Source organism: Meriones unguiculatus, chromosome 17 (genome assembly GCF_030254825.1).
Source record: "Meriones unguiculatus strain TT.TT164.6M chromosome 17, Bangor_MerUng_6.1, whole genome shotgun sequence".
Taxonomy (NCBI): domain Eukaryota; kingdom Metazoa; phylum Chordata; class Mammalia; order Rodentia; family Muridae; genus Meriones; species Meriones unguiculatus.
Genome location: NC_083364.1, coordinates 96,164,096 through 96,188,548, shown reverse-complemented (window position 1 = coordinate 96,188,548; position 24,453 = coordinate 96,164,096). Strand labels below are relative to the sequence as shown.

Here is a 24,453-nt window from a genome sequence, read left to right as displayed (position 1 = left end):
CTGGAGCTAGGTCTTGTGGGAATGCCCTGAGCACCCACGGGCATTCTCATTGGGGAGGTGGCGACGTGACCCTCGGAGAGCTCAGTGGGGAGGAGTGGAAAGCTCCACAGGGCAGTAGGGAAAAAAGCACAAGAGGAAGAAAGCCAAGTTCACAAGTGTGCAGTACTAGCTCTAGGCAACAAGCTAGCACTGTGTGTCTTGTGCTGCTGGCCCAGATGAGGCTGTGGAGGCTCGCAGCGCCAACAACATACCCTGACATGTACAGCACAGCAGCAGACGTGGGCAAACCAGGGTCTACATCAAAGTGCAAGATAAACAGAAGGGGCCCACAGGTCCGCCCTCAGTATGTCTCCCTCATCAGACAGTCCCTGTGGTGAAGACGGGCTGCTGTGCCTGCTAAGGAGACACCCAGAGCTGCACACAGGTAAATGCTCACGGGCTCACTAACACTCATGCCTTAGATATTTGGCTGTAAGATACGAACAGTTACAGAACTGTATGAATTTAGATACAGCTACAGTAACAATTCAACACACATGCTCTGTAAACATAGGAATATCTTATTTTCTTAAAGGAAAACAAGACTTTAGTAACGTCAAATTTCAGGCCCGTCCAGTTAGTACCTCCTCCAGGCACATGAGGGAAGCGGCAAGCGGGGCCATGCCACAGCCTCACGGACTGCATCAACTCCCATCAGAGGACTGAGCAACGTTAAGTCCCTGGTTACCCAGAATAAAATTTTCCAAGCACTGCTTTTCCACTTGATAGACAAAATCAACACACCTGACCATCTGCAGCAATAAGCCAGGTTATGCCCAGGACAGTCAGAGCTGTTACCTGTATTCAGGGGCTTTTGTCCCAAGTCCCAGATATGAACATATGTTCAAATACAGCCAAGGCTGGTTTCTAATTGTAGTCTTAAATAAAGACAGCCTTAAACTGAAAAGGGCTACACCATTTAAAATTGTTCCTTCCCTGCTCTTCATTAGCGGAAACCAGCAATTCACTTCTCTGTGATACTCACAGGGCTGTCGTCTTTCTTCTGGCCTTTGGTTTTGGACGATAGTCCAGCAGCTGCCAAGGGTGGGCTCTGGGAGGACCTGGCCACAGCAGCAGCAGAGTGAGCCTCGGATGGCTTCTTGTCTTTCCCTGGATTTGGCTACAGGGGTGATGAGGAGGACAGAGGACAACGAAGAGCATTACAAGATGGCCACTGCTTCAGTTCCCGCTCTGTGCACTATGGTGTGGATTGAAGCTTTTTATTGTCACATTTCACAAATAAGCACAAAATGAAATCCTACCTTTTTCTTTTTCTGTTCATCTAGAATGTGTTCTGTCACTCTCTCAACAATCTCCTCAGTACTTAATCCCGAGAGGGAGTTCTTGTTTCTGTTTCGAACTTTTTTAATAAAACCAGCAAGCTCAGTGCTGAGAGAGAAAAGTGAGTAAGTGACAATATCAGGTCATCAGCACTAAAAAGTGACCTGCCGATCATAGTTAACTGTGACAAGTGTACAGAGAAAAAACTGTCTGAAGGTACAATGACTCTCCCCAGGCAATCAACAGTTTCAGTACCGGCATTCAAGAAGTACTTCAGCAGCTAGAGCCCACACCACACTTAGAGAGAACTCACACTCAGTTCTCAGCAACCACCAGGAGGCTCACAACCACCTGCTCCAGGGTATGCACGGGCACCTACACTCACACACACACCCATACACAGATGCACATAACTAAAAAAACTAAACAAGTTCTTAAAACATTTCAATATTACATTTCCTGTTTTTGCAACAGGGTCTCAGTGAATAGCCCTGGCTAGCCTGGAACTCACTATGTAGACCAAGATGGACTCAAACTCACAGAGATCCGCCTGCCTCTGCCTCCAGAGTGCTGGGGTTATAGGTGTGCGCCATGGTACCTGGCTACTTTTATTATTGTTTAAAGGTTTGTGTATTTTACTTCTTTATCTGGATGCGTGATTTGCCTACACGTATGTGTATGTACCATGGTGTGCCTGATGCTCGTGGAGGTTGGACGTTGTCTCTGGATTCCTGGGGCTGAATTTACAGAGGGTTGTGAGCTGCCATATGGGTGCTGGGGTCCCTTGGTGAAAACAAGAGATGCTCTGCCAGGTCTCCATCCTCAGTATTACTTTTTTATTTTATTTTATTTTTTTAAGAATTTAAAAACTATTATTTCCAGAAGATCCACAAGGGACAGCCATCCCTGTTTTAGTAAATGGCCTTGGGGTAGGACAAATATTCCCACTTTCAGAAGTCTAGACATATTTCTGTTGTCTGTTTGGTTTTTTGAGTCAGGGTCTCACTATATAGTTCTGGCTGTCCTCAAACTTACTATGTAGACCAGGCTGGCCCTGAACTCACAGAAAGCCAGAGTCTGCCTTTGTCTCCAGAGTGGTGGATTAAAGGTTTGTGTCATTAAGCCTAGCTTTCTATTTGATTCCTTAAATGGCCAAGTTAGTAAGCCTGAGACAACTTTATTTGTAATTTTTGGAAATTACAACCTTAATGTTTTTTAGAAACTGGTGTGATAATTGCTACTGAGAGAACTTGCAATATACCTGAAATGTAGTTGGGGCAAAGCATACTCACGTAGAAAATATACCTACTTTAAATGGGCAGGACTCCACTAAGACATGAAACATCCTCTGGCTAGTTTGTGTGTGTGTGTGTGTGTGGTGTGCGCGTGTGTGCACATACAGAGCCAGAGGTCAACACTGGTATCTTTGTCAATCATTCTCCAGCTTATTTTCAAGCAAGAATGGGGCAGACATCCTATGAATGCTGGGGTCTGCCTGTCCGTCACACGGCTCTTATGAGAGTGAAGGGATCTGGACCTTGGTCCTCATGCTTGCACAACTGTACAACTAGTACCTCAGCAAGGCGAGTCATCTCCCCAGACACTTTGCTCTATAGTCAATGCAGACCCAAGGGCTGCTCTGTAGACGGCCCTGTGTTCTTGGGGGTTCCCAGTCCTCACCTGTGTCTCTTGCTCTGACTGAGAAGCTGGCATGGACTGAGGCAGGAGCAAACACACTCAGCTTAAAAACAGCTCTTGCCAACTCAAGCACAAGCAGCTCTTCCTGAGGCTCACACAATCCTTTTTTAACACGTGCATACATCTCACTATTGAATTCAATCTAGTCTTTTCACCTCGCACCTCTACCAAAGCAGACTTGGTGTTAGTGTTCTGTGCTTTGTCTTTCCTGTATGGGACAGGGCTATCATTTCACAGCTCACACTGACCCCATAACAGTGTTGGCATGTTACAGAGCTCCTCAAGTCCAGGTGGCTGTGCTGCTGGGTCACTCTGTGCTCAGTGCTTTCCATCTTGATATGAGTATTACATTTACTTGTGGCCGGGGGTGTGCACCTAAGTGTTGGAACCTTTGCCTCACGTGCACTAAGCGCTGGGTCAGTGCCCAGCACCACCTACTATGATCTCAAGAAGCAAGAAATGGAGTGCCTATCGTTCTCAGCAAAATAACTAACAGTCCTTGTCTCCTTAGTCCCTAATTGGCCATGGTGTTATTTGACCAACAAATAGTTCAATCAATGGGAAGGCATGTGGCACACACCTTTTATATCAGCACTCAGGAGGAGAGGCAGGTGGATCTCTGTAAACCCAAGACCAGACTGGTCTACATATTGAATCACAGGCCAGCCAGGGACACAGAGTGATGAGAGCCTGTCTCAAAATGACCCCCCCCCGACACACTTAATGCAGCAGTTAATAGTCACGCACCTGGCATAACTGGGGAATATCACTGACAGGTGTTCAATAATGCTGTGCAACGGCTTGTTTGGAGACTGGTTTGACCACGCAGCCTGCCCAGATGGTTTCTCATCAGCCTCAGGGCCTGGTTCTGATGGAGACACCTGACTAGCCCTCTTGCGCTCTAACTGTTGCGCACATTCAGGCCAACAGGTAGGCGAGCCTGATGATAGTTCAGGAAGCTCCTCTGTGTGGCCACCAGCAGGCTCCACGTCAGAGTCCTTGTGGGCTGCTCCAGGCACGCTGTCTCCAGAGGCCAGCAGCCCGAGGTCCTCATGGCACGAGGACTCAGAGGAGAACTGAGGGCGGATCTGTTGAGTGAAGACAGAACAGCTGGGTCCCTCAGGGCTTGCCGTGAGAGACAAGGAGGAAAACTAAAAAACGAGCATGCACGCCCACAAGGTAGTGTTGCTCAGCAAGCTTGAATACAGTGGGTTAACGGTTAGCGAGTCAGTCATCGGAAACCCCACAGACAACACACGTGTGACTTGTCAACAACGGTCCTCTTTCTCTGTAAAATTAGAAAAAGTGCCTAAGGGACAGCACTCCCTCCACTCTGCCCGGCAGCCAAGGGCCTGCTAACTGATCAGGACTACCTGCCACAACATCCCCAAAGCTGTCACCACCCGGCCAGAACAGGGAGGCCCAGCAGTGCTGGCCACTTCCTCTTCAAAATGTGCGCTCTCGGCAGGGTCCACTGTACAGCTCTTTGTAGCTCTTCCTACACACCTCACACTGCTGAAAGTCCAGATCTCAAACCTATGCTCCTCTCTCCCCAGCCCACCTCTTCCCTGATAGAGTATTTCCTGAGATTCTTATCTGCACACCTGCTGTGTGATCTGGGGAAACCAACCTCAATGTGCTCCACGCCAGGCTCAGCAGCTGCCTCCTCACCCCGCCCTCCACCTACATTTCCCACACTCTCACTTCCCCAGTCTGGCGAGCCACACACGCCTCCTCCACACAGCACTGAGGGCAGAGCCTCGCAGAGCCACCCGGCCTTACACCCCCACCTGCTCCACCCTCGAGTTCTGTTCTACACACTCATCCCTCACAAGCCCTGACTGGAAACCCAAACCAAAGCCTTCCCAATGGCCTAAAGACCAGCCCAAACTCTGGCCTGCCTGGCCCTTGATGGTTCTGCCACGCTCCCAAAGAATAGGCGGTGTGTACACTCCCACGGGCTTTGTCCACTGCGGCACCGGAGCCCTGCAAGCATCACACCCACTCCTGCCCTGGTGTTGCCCTCTCCCCTTCCTACCTAGATAAGGCTCTATGTCATTAGAGCACTCCCACTTAGTGGCTAGGGAAAATATCAGTGGTTTGTTTGCTTTGCTTTGCTGTGTGTGTGTGTGTGTAGCTGTAGCCTTATGGTCTGTCTTTTCCCAATCCCAGCACTCTGACAGCCCAGCCCACATTTAATCTTTTTTTTTCCTTAAATATTTATTTATTTATTTATTTATTTATTTATTTATTTATTGTGTATACAGTATTCTGCCTGCATGTGTGCCAGCAGGGCAGAAGGTACCAGATCTCATTATAGATGGTTGTGAGCCACCATGTGGATGCTAGGAATTGAACTCAGGACCTCTGAAAGAGCAGCCTATGCTCTTAACCTCTGAGCCATCGCTCCAGCCCCCACATTTAATCTTGATCACTACCAAATACCTAGTGAACAGAAGAGGGAGAAATGAGGCAAAAAATGTCTCCAAGAACACTTTTTTACACAAGTTCCTGGTACACTGAGAGGTCTCAAAAGTTTGGATATGAAATTTTTGAGTATTTATAAAATTATATAAAGTAAGATCATTAGTTAACAGTAAAATATTACACTAAAAGCCAAAATTATTTTCCTTCCATATCTGCTATAGGAACTTGGGAAACACAAAGTTGAGAAGCAACCTCTAAGCGTAATGAAAAGACCTTCCTTGTCACTGACATAGTGCAGAGAGAAATGCGATCATGGAGCCACCCCTTCCACCCCTAACACACTCATCTTTTAAGGGTCTCATTTTTATGTTATGTGCACAAACGCTTGGCTTGTATGCACGTCTGTGTACCCTCTGACTGGGGTCACAGGTGTTGTGAACAAAATGTGGGTATGGGACTCAAACCCGGGTCCTCTGGAAGAGCAGCCAGGCCATTAGGCACTAAGGCTTCTGGACTGAGGTGACCGCTGGCACATTATAAAGGAGCAGGGGAAGGGGAGAGGTAACAGCCAGAACCTCTCAGGTGGAGGCCAGAGGCAAACATGAGGACGGCCTCTTAGGCTGGAGGACAGGATGACCGGATGTGTCGACAGCAGGAAGGTGCAAGGCACCAGGAAGGCAGGCACGAGGACCTCAGCGACATGCAACATTCTGAGGTCCACCTCTAACTGACCCTTAGAGCTGGGGTTCCTACAGCCTCACCTTTGCTGTGTCTGAATCACAGAATGCAATAAAGTGACAACTATGGTTAGCCCTTCTACAAAATTGACAACACAAAATGATTGATTTTTTTTTAAAAAGATAAAATCAGCAAGCATTCTTATTCAAAAGACTGAGGACATGCCTCAAATTATCAATCAAATATGATACTCCAGACTATTTAATAAAGTCCCGCATGTTTTCCAAGCATCAATGTTTGCCTGTATTTGATGAAGAAACAGACTAAAATCAAGACTTTCATGCCTCCAAGTACTAGAAGTTTAATTCTAGGTGGCGAAAGAGACGGCTGCTTCAGCCACACACACCTGCTACCCCTACTGCCTGTTTACATGCTAGACTTCACGTTGTTCATTGTCTGTCAGACACACAGACACACACACACACCCTACAGCAAGGAAAGAAAGAAAACAGACACTAAGGTACATGAAGCAGAAATCAGGGTGTCTTAGTCCTGTTCTCACACCTGGCTGTAGAACACAGATCCATTTATGTTACAATGTTTAAAGCTTTGGAAAAGCCACAAGCAACGCCAACCTGGAAACATTAAAACAAACCCATGCCCATTTTCAGAAAACAGTAAAAACAAACCACTTTGGACAGTTAAGAGAAAAACCCTGATGTGATCTACTCACCATCATACAAGCAGGAAATGAAAGCTCAGAAATCTGCACTTTGGAAAGTTCACTGAGTCGAGAACCATTTTTAATGGCCTTAATTTGGTCTTCAAACTGAGACTGTTGGAAGAAGGGAAAATGTGAAGTTTTTCTAACTAATTCCAAAAGAAAATCAATATTTGCAATTAATACTTTTTATCAGACAATTCTTATGACCAAGAGTTTCCCAAGAAACGTAAGTGTGGGGACAGGCTGAAGATGTCAGTGTCAGGGTAGATCCCCCAGCCTGGATCACTACAGCAAGACAACTGTTTCTCAAGAGAGTGAGCAAGGGAAAGACTCATCCTCCAAATGCTGGGAAGCCTCAGGAAATTCTTTCTTTTCCCTCTCTTGGTGCTCAGATGTGTGTACAGGGCCTTATGCATGCTAAGCAAAGGCTCTAAGATAATTAAGAAAATATCACTGGGTCTGGAGAGATGGTTCAGGGCACTGGCTGTTCTTCCAGAGGACCCAGGTTCAATTCTCAACACCCACATGTCAGTTCACAACTGTCTGTGACTCCAGTTCCAATGGACCTGACACACACACCGGGAAAACACCAATATACATGAAATTATATTAAAAAATATCACTAATTTCATGACAAATTCTAATAATTTCAAAAAGAACAACAACAACAACAAAAGAAAAACCACTGAGACATTAAAAGAAAAAAAAGGAATGATTTAACTATGACATTGGTCTCCTGAGAATGAAAACCACCATACTGATTTTGGTAGAATTATGACATGTTTTCTAGCTTACCTTTGTGTTCTCCATTTCTTCTCTTACATTAGAAAGAAATGATTCCCATGAATGTGTATCACACTCCATCTCAGGAGATGCTGCAGAATCACTAAAAAATATCAGAAGTAGAAGACAGCTTAATACCCATTTTACAGACGGAAAAATCAAAAGAACTTAAAGGCAAACAAAAACAAACACACAATGAAAAGTGTTTTTTCACAATGTAAATTTTGGACCATGTACGGTAGTGCACACTTTAGTCTCATCACTGGGGAAGCAGAGATCCTTAAACAAAAACTACTTGTAACTGATAGCCAATGTCAAAAAAGAAAATCAGTTATCGTCAATGGCCAGTGGGTATTTCATCCACACCTTTGGGCAGACCTCATGCCCAGGAGTGGCTGGTCAACACAAAATGAACTTCATGGTTTCATTTTTAGGCTGTTTTGCTACTTTTTTGTGATAATGGTCTCTTAGCTGTTTGTTTTGCATTTCAACTGTGTTGTGTGTGTGTGTGTGCATGAAAGGGAGGGAGGAAGAGAGAGAGAGAGGGAGGGGAATATAAGGTTGGGTGGGAAGGGAGGTGGGAAGGTTCTGAGAGGACTTGGTGAAGGGGGAAAATATTTTAAATAACTGTTTTTTACTTCAAGTGCTTCTAATTTTATTTTCCAAATGCCATGATGGGAAGAAAACTTAAGAGACCATGGTACCTGCTCATCAGCTTGAGGTTTTTGAGATAGGCTTCTGCTTGTGATGCCATACCCTGTAATTTACATACTTCTCGTTCCTTCCAGTTTTCAAGCACAGATACCTGTCCATACATTAAAGGATACATATATATTATAAGACAAGTAAAAATGTGAAACTATTTGAAAAATTTACATGTAAACATTATACACTACTTTCCAGTTTCCTCTTTTTTAAACAATTTATTTAATTCTATGTGCATTGGTGTTTTTGTCTGCATTCATGTCTGTGTGAGGGTGTCAGATCCCAGACAGCTGTGAGGCACAACTGTGTGGGACCTGAACCCCAGTCCTCTAGAAGAGCAGCCACTAAGCCATTTCTCTAGGCCTTCCTGTTCTCTCTAAATAATGTATGATGACAGACTCATTAGAACGTGACTATGGTGTAATTTTCCCAGGAATAAAACTTGAAGATTTGAAATCGACACCAAAAACATCTGCATTGGTGCCATGAAACTGTGCCTTTCAGGCCAGGTGACCTACTCATACAGGGCAGGGTTCACGTCCCCATCTTCCCGCCACATCAGGCCCTACAGGCCAGACCCTCCGCAGAGCTCTCGGCAGCACTAACCTCTGGCCATGCCTCTGCTTTCCCTGCAAGGTACTGGCCGATGTGTGTGAATCACTGCAGGAGACGTGACCCAGGTGTCAGTACCTGCACAGGGCCCTCTAGCCATACCTGCTTTAAGCAGCACAAAACAGCAGCAGCCGAGGAGGCCAGCGGCTGGTGCAACACTGCTACTAGCTCAGAAGCAGCTGTGTGGCTGACAAGTGACGGGGATCGTGCTACTTCTAGCCTGTCTAAGTCAGCCCTCTTCTCGCTTCCCAGAAAAATCATTGATACCTCTAATATAAAGTAGAACTTGGTCTCAAGTAAGGATCACAAATTACATTTTTGAAACTAAATAAAATAAAGCCAGCTCACATACATATCCATTTTTCTTTGTTTCAGTTGTTCAAATAGTAAACCAACATTAATGTGTGTCTCTCCATGGGGACAGAGGAATACCCAAAAATGCAAACACCCAAATACACACATATATATTTCTTTTCCTTTTGTATTTATGGGTACTGGCCTTGAACTTGTAACTTTCCCTGGTATTTCTGAGATTAGAACTATAAGTTACTCCCCTTGTCAGGAATATATTTTCTTAAGTAGGTTCTGGTGCAAACACAAATGGAGACCAAAGGACAATTTTTGATGTCATTTCTCAGATGCCACTTGCCTTTTTTTGTTGTTTAGGACAAGGTTTCTTACTAGCCTGCAACTTGTAAAAAGGATAATAAACTGGCTTGCAAGTGAGGCTTAGGAATCTGTCTCTGCTTTCCAATACCAGCTTTTTAAAAAATAAATAGATAAATAAATAAATAAATAAATAAATAAATAAATAAATAAATGCAAATTCTAAGAATGGAACACAGGTCCTCATTGTTTTTCAGCAAGCACAAGCACTTTACCAACAGAGGGGGTTCTTTTAATTGGCTTTTAAAGGATTAGTTTATATTGGCGTATCTCATGGTATATCACCTGATTAAACGTGATAAAGATATTCCATGAAAAGCATGTGAAATAGTTAAATTATTAAGTTAAATAAAAGTTACAAAATTTGATGTATTATTTATGGGTACATCTCTGAAATAAGTGTAAAACTTTAGGTCAGTGGTCTGCTTGCCTGGCAAGCATGAGGCCCTGGTGCTGAGAAGAAGGAATAGAAACTAACCATCATCCTTGGCAAAGAAAAGTAACAATTACTTTCTTCAGAAATTGGACTATGGATGATAGCCCTTTTCTCAGCTTCCCAGTTTCCATAACGGCATTATGCTAACAAGGGAAGAAACACAGAAGACAACAAAGGACCTTGGCCGAAGCTCCTCGCAGTGTCTTACCTCTGCAGCCACAGCTCTCTGACGACTCTCTTCGTAACGCTCTTTCCCTTTTTTGATACACTCTTCTACTTTCATCTTCTCATTTGTGAGTGCACTACTGTGAACATCAAACAAAATCACAGCACATTTTAGAGTAACGTCTTGCCTCATAAGGTATCATACAGTTCAGACTCACTGTGCTCCCTGCATTTTACAAGTGAACAAAGGAAGATAAGGAAAAAAAAAAAAAAAGGATTATCTGGAGTAAGTGCAGAGGAGCACATGAAGGCACTACCCCAGTTTACTGGCTGTGTGTGTGTGTGTGTGTGTGTGTGTGTGTGCGCGCGCGCGCGTGCGCGCGCCCATGCGCGGTGCATGTGTTCATCCCCCCGCCCCCCATCTAGGTACAGATGAAGATGGCTGTCTGTGGAGGCCAGAGGTTAACTTAGAGCGTGAATCCTCAGGAACTGTCACTTTGCTTTATTATAGAGAAGGTACTTTTTAAGAGTTTAAGTTAGCCTGAACATAACTCCATTTTGAAATAAAGATCTCGACCGGGAACTGAATTCAGGCACCAGGAAATATCACAGAATGTACACCTGGCAGAAAACAAAGTTAACTCTCCTAGCAACAGCCTCCAGGAAATATAACAGAATAAATGCTTCAGAGAAAATAGAGACAAACTCCCTGACAATAATCAATGAGAATCGTTTGGGAATCGGGTGGGAAAATTCTCCCAAATGTTTCAAATATGATTTAGAAAAATTGCCATTGTGATTATATGCCTTAGCCATTGTGATTGTGTGCCTCAGAAAAGGTCACCCTGCCCTGCTAAACTTCACCCAATTCTATAACGCCAAGACTTGTGCCCCACTGCTTGCTGCCATGGAAACCCCCTGCTTAGAGACTTTCCCTTTAAAAATCCTGTTCAGAGCTCGGGATCCCCCTTCTCTACTGCTGTGTCAGTGAGACTTGGGTCCCAAGTTTGATTGCTCTCGTAATAAAGCTCTCTTGCAATTGCATCGAGTCGTCTCCTGGTGGTCTCTGAGGGTCCCGTGAACCTGGCATTACACTTTCACTGACATCGGGATCTGACCAAGTGGGCTCCAATGGCTGGCCACTGAGCTCCAGGTTCCTGTGTCCACCTCCACATCCCTGTTACCGGGAGGTGGGCACCAACACACCCAGGGCTCCCGTGGATGCTGGGATGCAGCTCAGGTCCTTAAGTCTCCATGCATGTACTTGCTGGCAGCCCTCTCCCCAGCTCCAGCTCACTGGCTTTACAAGGATAAGTGGAGTACAATCTAGTTCAATTGATAACTGTTCTCAAACACTGTCTTTTAAGCAAGGAATCCATTACAGAACAATTATAAGAAAAAGAAAAAAGGTGATCTGTACAAAACTGTACAGATCACACAGATGGCCAAACTCTTCAAAATTAGCTGAGTTTCATTATGGCATTTTCATAACCCTTTGTTCTGCTCCTTCTCATGCTCCCTCCCCTGGCCTCTGACCTTCCTCCAGTAACCACCCCCATCACTCTCCCTTTGCTTTCATATCAATATATTTTACTCTTCAACCTGTACGATCTTTTTTCTCTCCCATGGTCCTATCCATGGTCCATGCCAGGAAAGCATTGCCGCTACGGAGCCACACCCTGGGTCAGAATCGTGCTTCATAGTTTTAAGTTAATTAAAGGAAAACAAACCAAACCAAACCAAAAAAAAACCAAACCAAAACCAAAACAAAAAGGAAGCAGGTGGCACATGCTCATAATCCCAGCACTTGGGAGGCAGAGGCAGGCAGATCTATGAGTTCACAACCAGCCTGCTCTCCACAGTGAATTCTAGGCCAGCCAGGGCTACACATTGAGACCCTACTTAAAACAAAACAAAACAAAAACAACTAAATAAAAAAGAGAAGCAAATGACAGTAATGAATTTAGGCTCTTTTATACTGATGGGAAATTAAAGACATATTCAAGCCTTGAGAATTATTTGAGAGAAACAGATAAGCAATGATAGACTTAGAAGTCTAGTGAGACTGTATAAAGAAAAATACTAAGAATAATTAAAGCTTGGTTGCCTGATTCCAAGGGACTGGTCCAGATGTGATTCACATTCCTTATCTAATCCATCATTTTTCTGGGCATACCTGTGAAAGCATTCAGAAATGTGTCATTACTTTTCAGGGTTTTTCAGTACAACTTTAGACTTGTAAACTGCACATACCCACAAAAACACCCCATGAACTCAGACTGGCCCAGTTTCCTGCTGTCTTGTTTTGTTACTTAGAGCAAGTTTTACTTGTTTCTGTGAATGCACTGTACCAATGAAATGCAATCAAATGACATAATTCTGGTGGGCGGGTGTTACAAGCAATCAACCTCAGCTAAAGAGGCTCGTGTAGGACTACCGAGCTCAGCTCAGCTGGGCTCCTAGTGCAGACAGCAGGATCATGGGCAGACACAGCAGCTGAAGTTCCTGAGTTTGGTGCCTTGTTACAGAGCAGCAGAAAGTAGAGAAATCATAAGGTGCTGTATGGACCAGCAAGGGGTCAGGAATGCATCACAGAGAATCTCAGCCCTATTCTAGCTTGCTTTCTGTTGCTGTGTGTGGGCCCCGTAGGCTCCTATGTTTGAATGCTTAGTCACCAGGGTGTGGAACTATTTGAGAGAGTCACAAGGGTTAGGAGGTGTGTCAACGGGGGTGGGCTTTGAGGTGTCAGACGTTCGTGCCAGCTCTCTCTGGATCAGGATACAGCTCTTTGCTACTACCCCAATACCTGTCTGCCTGCACGCCAGAACCCTGCCCACCATGATGACCGTGGACTAAGCCTCTGAAATGGTAAGCCAGCCCGAGTTAAATGCTTTCTCCATAAGAGTTGCTGTGGTCTTGGTGTCTTAGAGGAGGGGTTTGTTTCAGCTCCCACTTCTAGGGAGGAGTCTATCACAGTGTGAAGTCAGGGCAGGGACTGAGGCATGAGCAAGCAGACAGCGCAGAAAACTGCCTTCTGCCTCACTCTCTGGCTCACATTGAGCTTATTTCTTACATGGTCCAGGTCTGTGCCCTTAGGGAGGGTGCTGTTCAGAGTGGGCGGGCAGTTACCAAGCAAGAAAATTCCTCACAGACATGGACCACGGGTCACTGTGATCTGGGCACGGACAATCCTCCAATGAAGACTGCCTCTGATGAAGCCTCTCTGACAATTATGCCCAAGAAGACCTGAAATTATTAGTAAACCCTGCATAGCACAAGACCAAATGCTAATAAACTGAAGACTTAGGATAAAAGTAAGAATAAAATAATTACCCATGAACCTTAATACTGGACAGAACTTTGAGTCTAGAGCCATCCTAGCACTGGTAGGAAAGAAAGCTCATAGTGATCAATCTTAGACGCAGCAGGGCCATTATTACCTCAGCTCCAGGCTACTCTTCTATAGACTCTGCCTGAGAACATATCAGCTCAGACCAAGCTTTAGTGAGAGAGCTTCTCATTGGATGCTTTTTAAATGATGTAAAACCATTGTGAAGATAGTATTTATGAAGGTTTTTACTTGTTATATGTATTTATTTATAAATACATATTTGAAATTAAGTACAAAGAATGGAAAAAAACAGAAACCACAGGATATTAAAATAACAATGTCATCCTTCAACTCTTACTTACATTTCACTGGTATTTACAATCTTTTTAATTTTTTTCTTCAGGGCTTTTAATCTTTCTTGGATTTCCTTTTTCTCTTGTTGCCACTTTTTAATTTCTCTGTCCAAATCTTGAAGAAACCAGTCTAATTCTGTCTTTGAGATCTAAAAAGCATTTTAGAAAATACTTGAATAATCATAGCAATACTTTTTAGGGAAAAAAAGAGCCTGGCAGTATCTTCGCATGCACAACAACTCAAGCTCCGGGGAGCGGGAGTCCTGGGCAGGGCCACTAGTACTCCGGCCTGGGATACGCTCAACACAGCACAGCCAAGTGTCATCTGTCCAGCGCACTGAGGACGCTGAACAGAGCCTTGTGAGCTTACAGGACCGACACGTCAGTCTGCAGCCTGCAGCACCCTAGCCTACAAGTCATCTACACAAGTTTTAGCTAGCAAGTCCAACAGTTTTTGTTTGCTTTTAGAAATACAAATGGGATACCTCTGGCTGGCCACTGAAGGCATGGAGACTGAGTGCCTGGCCCTGGGTGAGGTTCAGTGCCACCCCCAGACTCCCCTCAGCTCCCTTATGCATGCACATGCTGCTTTTTGAAGTATCTGAACCGAGAAACATGGAAACATTTTAACAGTGTTCACGCTCAAATCCCGTGACTGCCACTGCCAACAGTTGCTTAATGAAATTCTGTTCTCCTATTTGCTAGAGACAGACTTTCTTCCTTGAGCTCCGGATTGTGAATTTCCTGCTTAGATTCAGAACATGCTGAGAACAAGGATTCAGCTACAGAAACCTCAGAAGAGCGACGCACCCTACAACAAATCTCCACAGATATAAAAGAAAGTAACAGCCTTCGAGTCATAATGACACAGACCCAAGTGGCCGTCTCTCCCCTCTTCAGCCTCTACACCCAGGTTTCGATGCTTCTGAAGAAGGATGTGCTAACTAGTCCAATTCCTGTAACTCTGAGTCCCACTCTGGAGGGATGACACACAGGCTCTCTCCAAAGTGGCAGGATCAACAGAGGTTCTGTGGTGGGTCTTGTCCCCACTTTCCCCGAGAATAAAACCTTGCTGATTCCAAACACGCCACATCATTACTGTGACTCAGACGACCCCGTGCCTACCATACCTATAATAAGCTCTTGTATCCTACATGGTCACTTCTAGTTCCAAGATCAATATAAACCTGCTTGCTGTGCGAGGGGAAGCCAGCTCTGCTTATGCTCTGAGCCAGCGCTCTCACCTCGGGCCTAGCCTTTGAAAGGGAGAGTGTGTGCAACCGCAGGGTATGCCAGGGCACCAGAACCTACTTGACAAAAGGGACCTACGGGAGATCAGTTTACAGGAGGGACAGAATTAAATTCACGTGTTTGGGCATACATCTGCACATGAGCGAGCCCGTGTGCGCGCACGCACACATGCACACACAGCTCTGCCAGCGAAAGCATTACCCAAGTTCATGTGCTGTTTGTATCACCACCCTTTAATGACAAAGCTGCTTCATAATAAGGAAACGATCCTTAATTTCCACCTATTCATGCATAGACACACCACAGAAACTCAGACTCACAATTTAAGAGGGTACACGTTCACCAAACGTCTAGCAACTGAACCAACCTGCCTCCGAGGGACAGAATAACTAGACTTAGCATGATTGTGAGTGCAATCATATGACACCAGAGCCAAAGCCACAGCAGTAAGAAAAAGGCGTGAGAGGAACCTGGTACAGGCTGCGTGCCTAAGCTCCCAACACGTACGAGGCAGACTAAGATTTAGGGAAATTAAGTAACCCAACTGCTGTTTAGAAAAGTTCTAAACAGACCCATCAGAACAGAAGCGAGCCTAGCACAGAGCTCACATGTTTGACCTCTCCTGTGACCATGCCTCTCAACGCAGGCAGGAATTTAATTTGGAAAGTAAACACGGAAGGGTGTTAGTTAAGCAGACCAGTGAATTAAAGATAAATGGAACTCCAGATTTATAGTCCTCTTCCCAAAAGCAGCCGGTGGAATTCTATACCACCACAAGAACCCCTGCCACCTGAGTAAGTGCAAGTGGCTAAGGAGAAAGAGCTTGTGTGTCTGAAACTCAGCTCACCAATGCTCACACGCACTCACACGGCCCCAGGCAGGCTCAGGCAGAGTACCTTGCTTTCTTCCCCATGCCTCCTCAGCTTCTCTTCCAGGTCCCGGGGCTCCTCTGCACTCCTGCGCTCAGTCTGCTCACAGCTTGCACACGCCGCCTTCAGCCGCTCTTTTAACAGGCAACACTCCTTTTCAACCCGGGAAAGGGCTCCCTAAGAGTAAACCAAAAAAGCAGTAGCTAACAACTGTGCAAAATTTATGGTCTGTTCTGACCTGTCTCAGAGAAGGGTAAAATGAAAAGGAAATTTTACACGGTAATGGAATAATTCAGAAACTAACACCTCTAAATACTGTTAGGCAGAGCTAGCTCTTTTGAACACTATTATTTTACGACTGAATTTTGTAATAGAACTTTATTTTTTATTTATTGAGTCTTTGTTAGTTTCATATCCGGCACCCTAATCCCACTTATCTCCCTGTGCCTTCATACCCTTGCAATTGCCCCAGCAAAAAAAAAAAACCCAAAAAGCTCGCTGTGGAAGCTGCAGCATGTCACAGTACAACCTTTTGTCCACACATCTTCCCTTGCCAATGTCCACTACAGTGAGTCCCTGGTCTGAGGCCTCTGGCTTGTGCCCTCAGGACTGGGTCCTCACAGGAACCTATCTGATACCCTGTTGTTGCCTTGTGTCACGGAGGCCCCTCACTCACTGCAGTAGTTCCTACAAGGTGTACATGTTGGGGCGGCCCAACTCCAAGCCCTGGATCTGGGCCTGGGTGGTGGCCGAGCAGTCAGCCCATCGGCTCTCCCAGTCACGCCACCAGGGCCAGCTCTCCAGCACTGGCTAGCGTGTAATAACACTTTCAATTTGTACATTATAATTAGTTCTGAAAACTTTGTTTCCTCAGAGCATATAAGATCAAAGTTCAATTTTCATGTTATTTCCTATAATTAACCAGGGACTATATTAGGGTTTAAAGGTCACATATACATATACTTTGAAGACAAGTTGAACAAATTAGTATTGCCATTATTCTCAAGTGTTTCCATTGGTAAGTTGTTGGTAATTTTAAAAAGCTAAATTGTTACCAATGAACCGAGTTGTTAGCTACCATGAACAATTATCTTAAAACAGAAAAACAAGATGTAACACTGTAAGTTGGGAACAATGATTATCACTTAGTAAGGCTGTACAAAGCTCTCAGGCAGGCTGGCTATGTGACACACGAGTCTGCAGAGAGCACTGTGAGGTCCGGGAACCTGGTGCAGAGTACTGCCCTCCTGTGGCAGTCACGCTGCACAAGTCAATCCTGGTCACGAGCATGGGTCATCTTCAACAGCTTCCCTGCTAACCCCTGTATCCCCACACTCCTTGCTCAGCATCGGAGCTCTTTGCAGCTAAAAAGGCAGGACATCAAATAATAGAAATGACGCCGCTTATTGGAGCACTGTGAGCTACAGCCAGCACAGTAGACAGGTGCTTTGGAGGGAGGCCTCAGCTTATGTGCATCCAGACTGAGGCTTTAGCACTATGTACAGCCCACGTGTAAATAATGAACGAAACTGTCAAAGCTACTATGACACACAAGCAAGACTTGACGGTAAAGACTTCAATTACCTCAATTTTCATTCTCTTGGCTAAAGAATCATACTGAATATTGTATTTTACATTACTTCTACACCCCAAGTCACCAACAGAGACAGCTGCGACATTAAATGGCAACTTTATGTTACTATATTTAAACTTCAATAAATTTTCAGAATAAATATGTAATTTTTGCCTTTTACAGTTTAGGAAACCAAGGGTTTCCCAGAAGAAAACAGCAGTCCTAGAGTTCAACCGCCAGTCTCAACAACTGAAAAGCCAGAAATTGCCTCGACTTATCTCAAAGTTTTGAAACCAGTAACTAATTTATGAAACTATGAGTCTTGTTCAGACAGCACAGTAACACACTTCTGTCTACTTAACCACAGCTGTGCTTATTTCAACAGCATCTTAACGCAACAGCATATTTCAGCCTCTAGTGGCAGGTGTTTAAAAAAGCATCAATTTTTGCTTGTTAAAAATGTAAACAAAACAAATACTTAAGTATCTGTCCACTGGTTTTCACACTTATTTGAGTGCAGAGAATTCCATACTGTACTCCCCAGAAAGCTGTATTTTACTTCTGGTTTGTTAATTCCTAAAAATCATCAACTTTTCTTTTATTGTTGCTTGTATATTTACACCAGTTCCCTTTTTTTTCTGATATGTTATCTTTTCCTTACTGATTCGCAAAACCTTTTTAAGAATATTTACTCTTCTGGACCCAGAATTCTTAAGCTGATTCTGCATTTCTAACCAACAGAAAGTGTGACACAGAAAATGTTTGTTGCTATTTAAGCTAGTTTATTTTGAGGAAGGTTGTTCTATTTCAACAGATAATTATTAAATCCTGTTTAGGTTCACACCTGTAGTACAACTGTCCTGAATGAAGAAACAAACTAGGAGGAAATCAATCTTCTCATTGCATCCCATCCAGCTGCCATCTCCTCTCTTCTTTGAGTCTCTCCACAGCAGTTTAGCTGTCTCGAAATGGATTTTGTCACTAAGAATGAACTATCTCTTAGTAAGCTAATAAGATGGCTTTAGTGTGCATGTGTGCACAGCAGTTATCTTGCGCATAATTACCTTTCAATTATTCAGGTCTTAATTTCTGTAAATAATGATGTTATACCTCCTTTTCTTTCTCGTACCTAATAGTTCCAGAACAATAATAAATACTAGTGGTGATATTTTACCTTTAATCAAAATAATGGCTTTTACTTTCAGAGAAAGTTATTAGCATGTTGAGATAAAATCACTCGTGTTTCATTAATATTTTTGATTAAAAGTTTACCTCTATGTTCCTGAAACTACATAGTTCGTTACATTACTTTTATAGTATACTAACAAATTTCCTAATTGGATCATTCTTAAGGTGGCTCAGGTCTTTGTATCTTTTGATGTAATTCATGTAAATATCCCTACTTATAAATTAATACATGTTCACCACACCAGTTAAAACAAAGCCATTATCCTTTGAATTAATGAGTGAAGGGAAGCATAATCTAAACTTTTTTTTTGCCTCCTTGTCAATTTCAACAACAACAATAAAAGTTCTTTGTTGAACTTTAAAGCATATTCCATGGTAACTTTGGGATCAACTGGCTCCAATTTATAGACGTTAATCAAGCAGAGGGGTGTAAACAATTTAATGTTCTTTTGACTCACCTGTTGTGTTTCAAAAGGTTCATATGGCTCAGTATTAACTTCCCGATGAATCACGCTCCTAGATGCCTATAGAGGAAAACAACTGCTTAAAACTTAACCAACCTTAACAACAGCAGTAAATAAATAAGCCCACTGTGTGATAGTGTAAACCACACCCACGATTTTCCTAAGGATTTTACTATTTAGATTATATTTCTTTCACACGATTGCTGGCAAACTGTGGTAGGCGACACAGATTACTGTGTACTGCTTCATCCAACCTTCTTCCTGACAACAAAAGCCCCTGTGGTCCTTACAGAAGCACTCGTATTCACAGGTGGGAATGTTTTCCTACCCACTGTGAAGGCAGCTATTCTTTTTAGTAATAAAATAGCAATAATAAAACAAAAAGGCAAATCTAGCTTTTGTTACAGCACCTTTTTCAGGCCGCTCAAGAGGTAAAAGCACCACTGCAGGGGAGACCTGCACACGCACATGCATGCTGGAGCAGTGTGCACCTGAACCAGCACACACCCCATAGACACGGACACGATGTGACGATTTGTTTCAATAAACAATTCTCTTGTCTGCGAGCCTTACCTGTGTGCCCACAGCTAGTGTGTGAGGAGCGCGTGCTACTCCACTGACACCTGCTGGAGAGGCTTCCCGCGCGGTGTCAAAGCCCCTACCACTGCTGCTGTTCCTTTCGGGCTCACTCAGAGCGCTGTCAGCACCAGCTGGCCTGTCCTGGGGCTTAGCACACATTCCCAAAGAACTCTCAGGCATCTGTGTGTCAGAGGCAGTCTGCTCACCAGAGTCATTCTCAGTATTCAGATTGCGACTTTCAAAATATGCAGTGGCACTGTTATCTGCCCTGTCGCCCGAGGCAAAAGATGGCATCACTGGCATGGACCTCTGCACGGGGTACTCAGCAGAAATGCTGGCCAGGGGTGTGTAAATGCCAGCGAACTGGGACAGGTTGGGAACCATGTTAATGTATGCCGGCCGCGACGGGGTGATGTCAAATCCTTGAAGAGGGAGGTATGTGCAGAACCCTGTGAGCACGCGTGACTGAGTCCAGTAGGCTGGTTTGGCATCTTCAGCAGCTGGTGTGGGGGAAGAAGCAGCTGGCCCAGGAGGCGCGTCCTCATAGAGGGGTGTGGCAGAGTCAGGAGACGCCACTTCCAGCCTGCTGTCCTCGGAAGCAGACCCAGAGGAGCTATCAGAGTCCAGCTGCGGCTTCACAGCTGGCTGTGGAGACTCCTCAGCGGGTCCTGCTGCGGACTGAATGTCCTCAGGCACTGCTGCAGACTTCACATCTGGCTTAAATTCTCTAGCGCTTGGATTTAGTGGTAGGTTAATGCGTAAATATTCTCCTGTTTTTGACATTTCTTCAACTTTAGTTTTCATGTTTTTCTTCCTCCTTTTTTTCTTGAGTCGTGAGGCAACTTTTTTCAATGCAATGCAGTTGTCAATCACCACAAACCGAGGACACCCCAGGAGGAAAGACTTCAGCCCTCCCGCCTTCTCTAGTATCTGTCGAGTTTCTTCAGGGAAGAACTCATACTCCTCAGAGAACATTCTGTCACTCATATCCAAGGGGCCGTGCTCTTCCAGCAACTGAGAGAAGTAACTGGAAAAACATATTTACACTGAGTTACAATGAAAAAACGTATTTATACTGAGTTATAAAGAAAAAGTACTAGTTTTTCTCTTTTCCTAAGGCAAAGATATTTTACTTTTGATATCAAACCCTCCCGACAATACAATCTAGAGGAAACATGGGGTTGACTGAAATCAATGCTATACTAGTCAGAACTTGCCCTGAGAACTCAATCCCTTAATGCTTTCTTATGAGGAAAGAAAAGTTATTTTATAAGTTTTAACTAATAATTTATATTTAAAAAAATAGAAAAATCAGAAAAATTTGTTTAGAAAAACAAACAAACAAACAAACAAACAAACAAACAAACAAAAAAGGCCAGTAACAAAAATGCCAAACGAGAAGGAAAAAACTAAAATCAAAAAAACCACCTCAGTATGAAATAACTATTCACTAACCTCAAATAACTCATGCCCCCAAAGAGAAGCTTTTTGAAACAAACAGAATACCCCATTCAGTTTGCATACAATAACTCCATTAAAATGCTCATCAGGAATACAGGATCCTTCAGAGGAACGGAATGCGTCTCCCTGACAGTAACTCACTCCGTTCCGGGACCCAGATCCACATGAACGGATCTGAGCCCTAGTGCAAAGCCAGCTGTGGACTGGGTTTATTCATTCCAGTTCCCGCTCTTTTTGTTCAAAGAAGAGACTTGTCCCAATTAACTTTTGTCTTTATTCTGTCACAATCAAACTATAACTCGTCTGCAAAGTACAGTGGACACCACTAAGAAAGCTTTTCTGGAACAAAACACTGCGTGGAGGCTTTCACAGGAAACTAGCGCAACAAGGAGGACTCGCAAGAGTAGCTTTAAAGCAACTCCTTAAAGGCAGGAGAATCAGTTTCTGCACACATGCTTCTGCAGATAAATGCAGACACAAATCTTACCACTCACTGCAACACTTTTTCTGTCAGTACTGCTATCCCAAATACTTGTCACCCAGGACCTATTTTAATGTGTTTTATAAGGAGTATTTTTTTTTTCACAGAACAATCTTTGTGAAGCCCAGGGATCTTTTTTTTTTTTTTCCCAAAAAAGGGCAACCCTTTCCCAAGCTGCGTAACCTGTCACTGCCGTTGTGAGGTGGCAGAGACACCATCAACGTGAGGACAGGATGCAATAGCCATAGCGTCTGTATTAACTGAGTACTTAGAATTCGATGTTGACTGAAAGAGGACCACATACACACTTGAGGTCCTGTTTCTCAGAGGCTAAGGCTGGAGGGCTGCAAGGTTAAGGCAGCTGCGCTCCTCAGTGAAATGCTGTCTCAAAAACCCCGCACCATAGCAGAAAGCCCGGCTTAAAGTATCAATAAAAGGAGCTAAAACTGACAAATAAATTATGATCTGGACTCTAAACTTGGTAATGAAAACCCTTAATAAACTTTGTGAAATACAAGGAAAAGGTTCTGAACATGTATCCCCCAGAGGCTGTGAGCCAAATGGTAGCAATAAATATAAGAGACACGGATCAAACAGCTGTGATCTTGACTTGGGAGTCCCCTGAGCAAGCTGTGGGAACGCAGAGCTACTTACTCATACAGAGTCGAACACTTCTGTTTGGGGTTAATGTCCCACAGCTTCTTATTGCGGACGACATACTCGCTGTTGTGCTGGTCATAGAGAGCTTCAAATTCTTCCACATCTTGCCGAAGGTGGTCAGGCACTGCAAATGGGCCTGCAGAATCTGAATTGCGCCTGCTGGGTTAAAACAATTCTATAGATAAACTTTTGGGAAGGAATATTTAATTGCAGGTGAAGATCTTAGAGCTCAGGGAAAAATATGTAATTAAAATAAAACTAAGTAAAATAAAATTAATAACCTCAGTTCTATACTACAAAACCTATAGCAGGAAAATTTAATGCAGAAAAGCTACAATTAACAGGCTGGAGAGTTGGCTCAGTAGTTCGGAGCATTTGTTGATGATGCAAAGGACCCAATTCCCTGTACCTACACGGTGATCTACAAGCATCCATAACTCCAGGTCCAGGAGATCTGATGGCCTTCTCTGATTGCTGCAAGCACCAGTGCTACACAGACTTCAGAAGGGAAAATGCTGACACACAAATAAATAAAACTCTAAAAACCCTATAATCATAGTGAAGAAACACTACATCCTATATTCTGAATAAGCACTTCTATTTAGAAAGAGCACAAGTTTTTGTTTTTTTTTTTTTCAAAGGCCATATTGAAAAATCAAGGGTGGGCATGGTGGGACACACCTTTAATCTTGGCACTCAAGAGGCAGAGGCAGGGGAATCTCTGAGAGTTCAAAAATATTAAAGTGTACACAGCAAATTCCAGGACAGCCAGAACTATAGGGAAAAAAACCTGTCTTAAAACAGAAAAAAGTAAATGGGCAAAAGTCAACGTTGCTTTATTTATAACTTACTGAAAAGTTAGAGACAAATGTAGATTTAAAGTTACAACCCTATTCATTTAAGGGAGGCTAAGAAAATTAAAGCTATTAATAAAAACATTTCTTTAAAATGGGTGCTACAGGAGAGAGGCTCAGGGGAAGGTCCAGTCACAGAGAAACGCTTTCCTCATCTGCTCCCCCAGGGCCAGAGCCTGAGCCTCAAACAGTCGCTGCAAAGAACAGAGGTACTGAGGGAAGAAAGCTGGTAAGCAACAGAACTGCAGAAACAGACCTGGCAGAACACTATGGCCCTGGAGGCCCAAGGACAGTTCTGGTTACAGCATATTTCAGCACAGACTGGAGTATTTTTATCAAAATCTTTTCATTCTTAGGACAGGATCTTACTCTGCAGTCCAGACTGTCTTCAAGCTTTTGACAATCCTGGATCAGTCTTCTAAGCACTGCTGAGGTAGGAGCTAACACATGACTTTAACAACGCTCTTTAAATTTTATTATTCATTTATTTAATTCATTTATCTTTCAAGATAGGTTTCTATGTGCAGCCCTGGAAAAAGCTGGGATTACAGGCGTGCATCAGGGCACTCAGCTCTGAATGTTTTTCCTGCTGTCTGGAACTTACTATTGTAAACCAGGCTGACCTTCAACTCTGCCCAAAGCCTGGGATTAAAGGTGTGCGCCACCACTCCTGGCCAGCTCTAACAAATCTTAAAGCCATGTTGTTAATACAAGAACTCTGCTGCTTTGTGGGAAAAAAAGCATATATCATTAAGAGAATATCTCTTCTTTCTTTGCAGGGGCATTTAGGTTAAGATGCTAGTTTAGATTCCACCACTCTAAAAAGACAATGGTTTAAGTGTGTACCACAAAACTAAAATGCGCGGTTGAAATACTGGGTCTGTTGCTTGCCAGCTTTCTATCTTGGGCAAGTCACTCCACTCTGTATGGACACAGTAACAGTACCTGTCCTGTGGCAGATGCACGGATTAAATCGGCTCTATTCTAGAGCCCTAGAATAGAAACTGACACATGTCAATTTCAGTAGAGGACATGCTATGAGCTAAATGTGTGTGACACCTGCCAGCCCCAAATTCTTATGCTGGAACTTAATCACCAATTTGATAGTATTAGGATGAGGGGCTTTGGTAGTGATCAGGTCATGAAGATGTACAACTGAGGCTCTGTGTGTGTAT

The 24,453-nt window shown here is 43.8% G+C and overlaps 1 protein-coding gene and 1 long non-coding RNA gene across 10 annotated transcripts in view; one reads left to right on the top strand and one right to left on the bottom strand.

Annotated features, from left to right (window-relative positions):
* The window catches only part of Ttc3 (tetratricopeptide repeat domain 3), a 96,357-nt gene that overhangs the window by 4,433 nt on the left and 67,471 nt on the right, over nucleotides 1-24,453 (bottom strand). For 7 of the 9 annotated variants that reach the window (XM_060370793.1, XM_060370788.1, XM_060370785.1 and 4 more), the window contains 13 exons: nucleotides 22,419-22,583; nucleotides 19,817-20,849; nucleotides 19,238-19,303; nucleotides 16,046-16,195; nucleotides 13,908-14,047; nucleotides 12,322-12,390; nucleotides 10,258-10,354; nucleotides 8,335-8,435; nucleotides 7,643-7,733; nucleotides 6,857-6,958; nucleotides 3,766-4,106; nucleotides 1,302-1,428; nucleotides 1,025-1,159 (listed from right to left, as the gene is read on the bottom strand). In XM_060370793.1, the coding sequence (XP_060226776.1) occupies nucleotides 1,025-1,159; nucleotides 1,302-1,428; nucleotides 3,766-4,106; nucleotides 6,857-6,958; nucleotides 7,643-7,733; nucleotides 8,335-8,435; nucleotides 10,258-10,354; nucleotides 12,322-12,390; nucleotides 13,908-14,047; nucleotides 16,046-16,195; nucleotides 19,238-19,303; nucleotides 19,817-20,849; nucleotides 22,419-22,583 (2,617 nt within the window). The remainder of the gene's footprint in view (nucleotides 1-1,024; nucleotides 1,160-1,301; nucleotides 1,429-3,765; nucleotides 4,107-6,856; nucleotides 6,959-7,642; nucleotides 7,734-8,334; nucleotides 8,436-10,257; nucleotides 10,355-12,321; nucleotides 12,391-13,907; nucleotides 14,048-16,045; nucleotides 16,196-19,237; nucleotides 19,304-19,816; nucleotides 20,850-22,418; nucleotides 22,584-24,453) is intronic. The other 2 variants (XM_060370790.1, XM_060370789.1) reach the window with 2 other exon arrangements.
* LOC132648614 (uncharacterized) lies at nucleotides 12,773-14,981 on the top strand. Its single transcript, XR_009587056.1, has 2 exons — nucleotides 12,773-13,082; nucleotides 14,604-14,981. It is a non-coding gene; the product is annotated as an uncharacterized LOC132648614 (long non-coding RNA).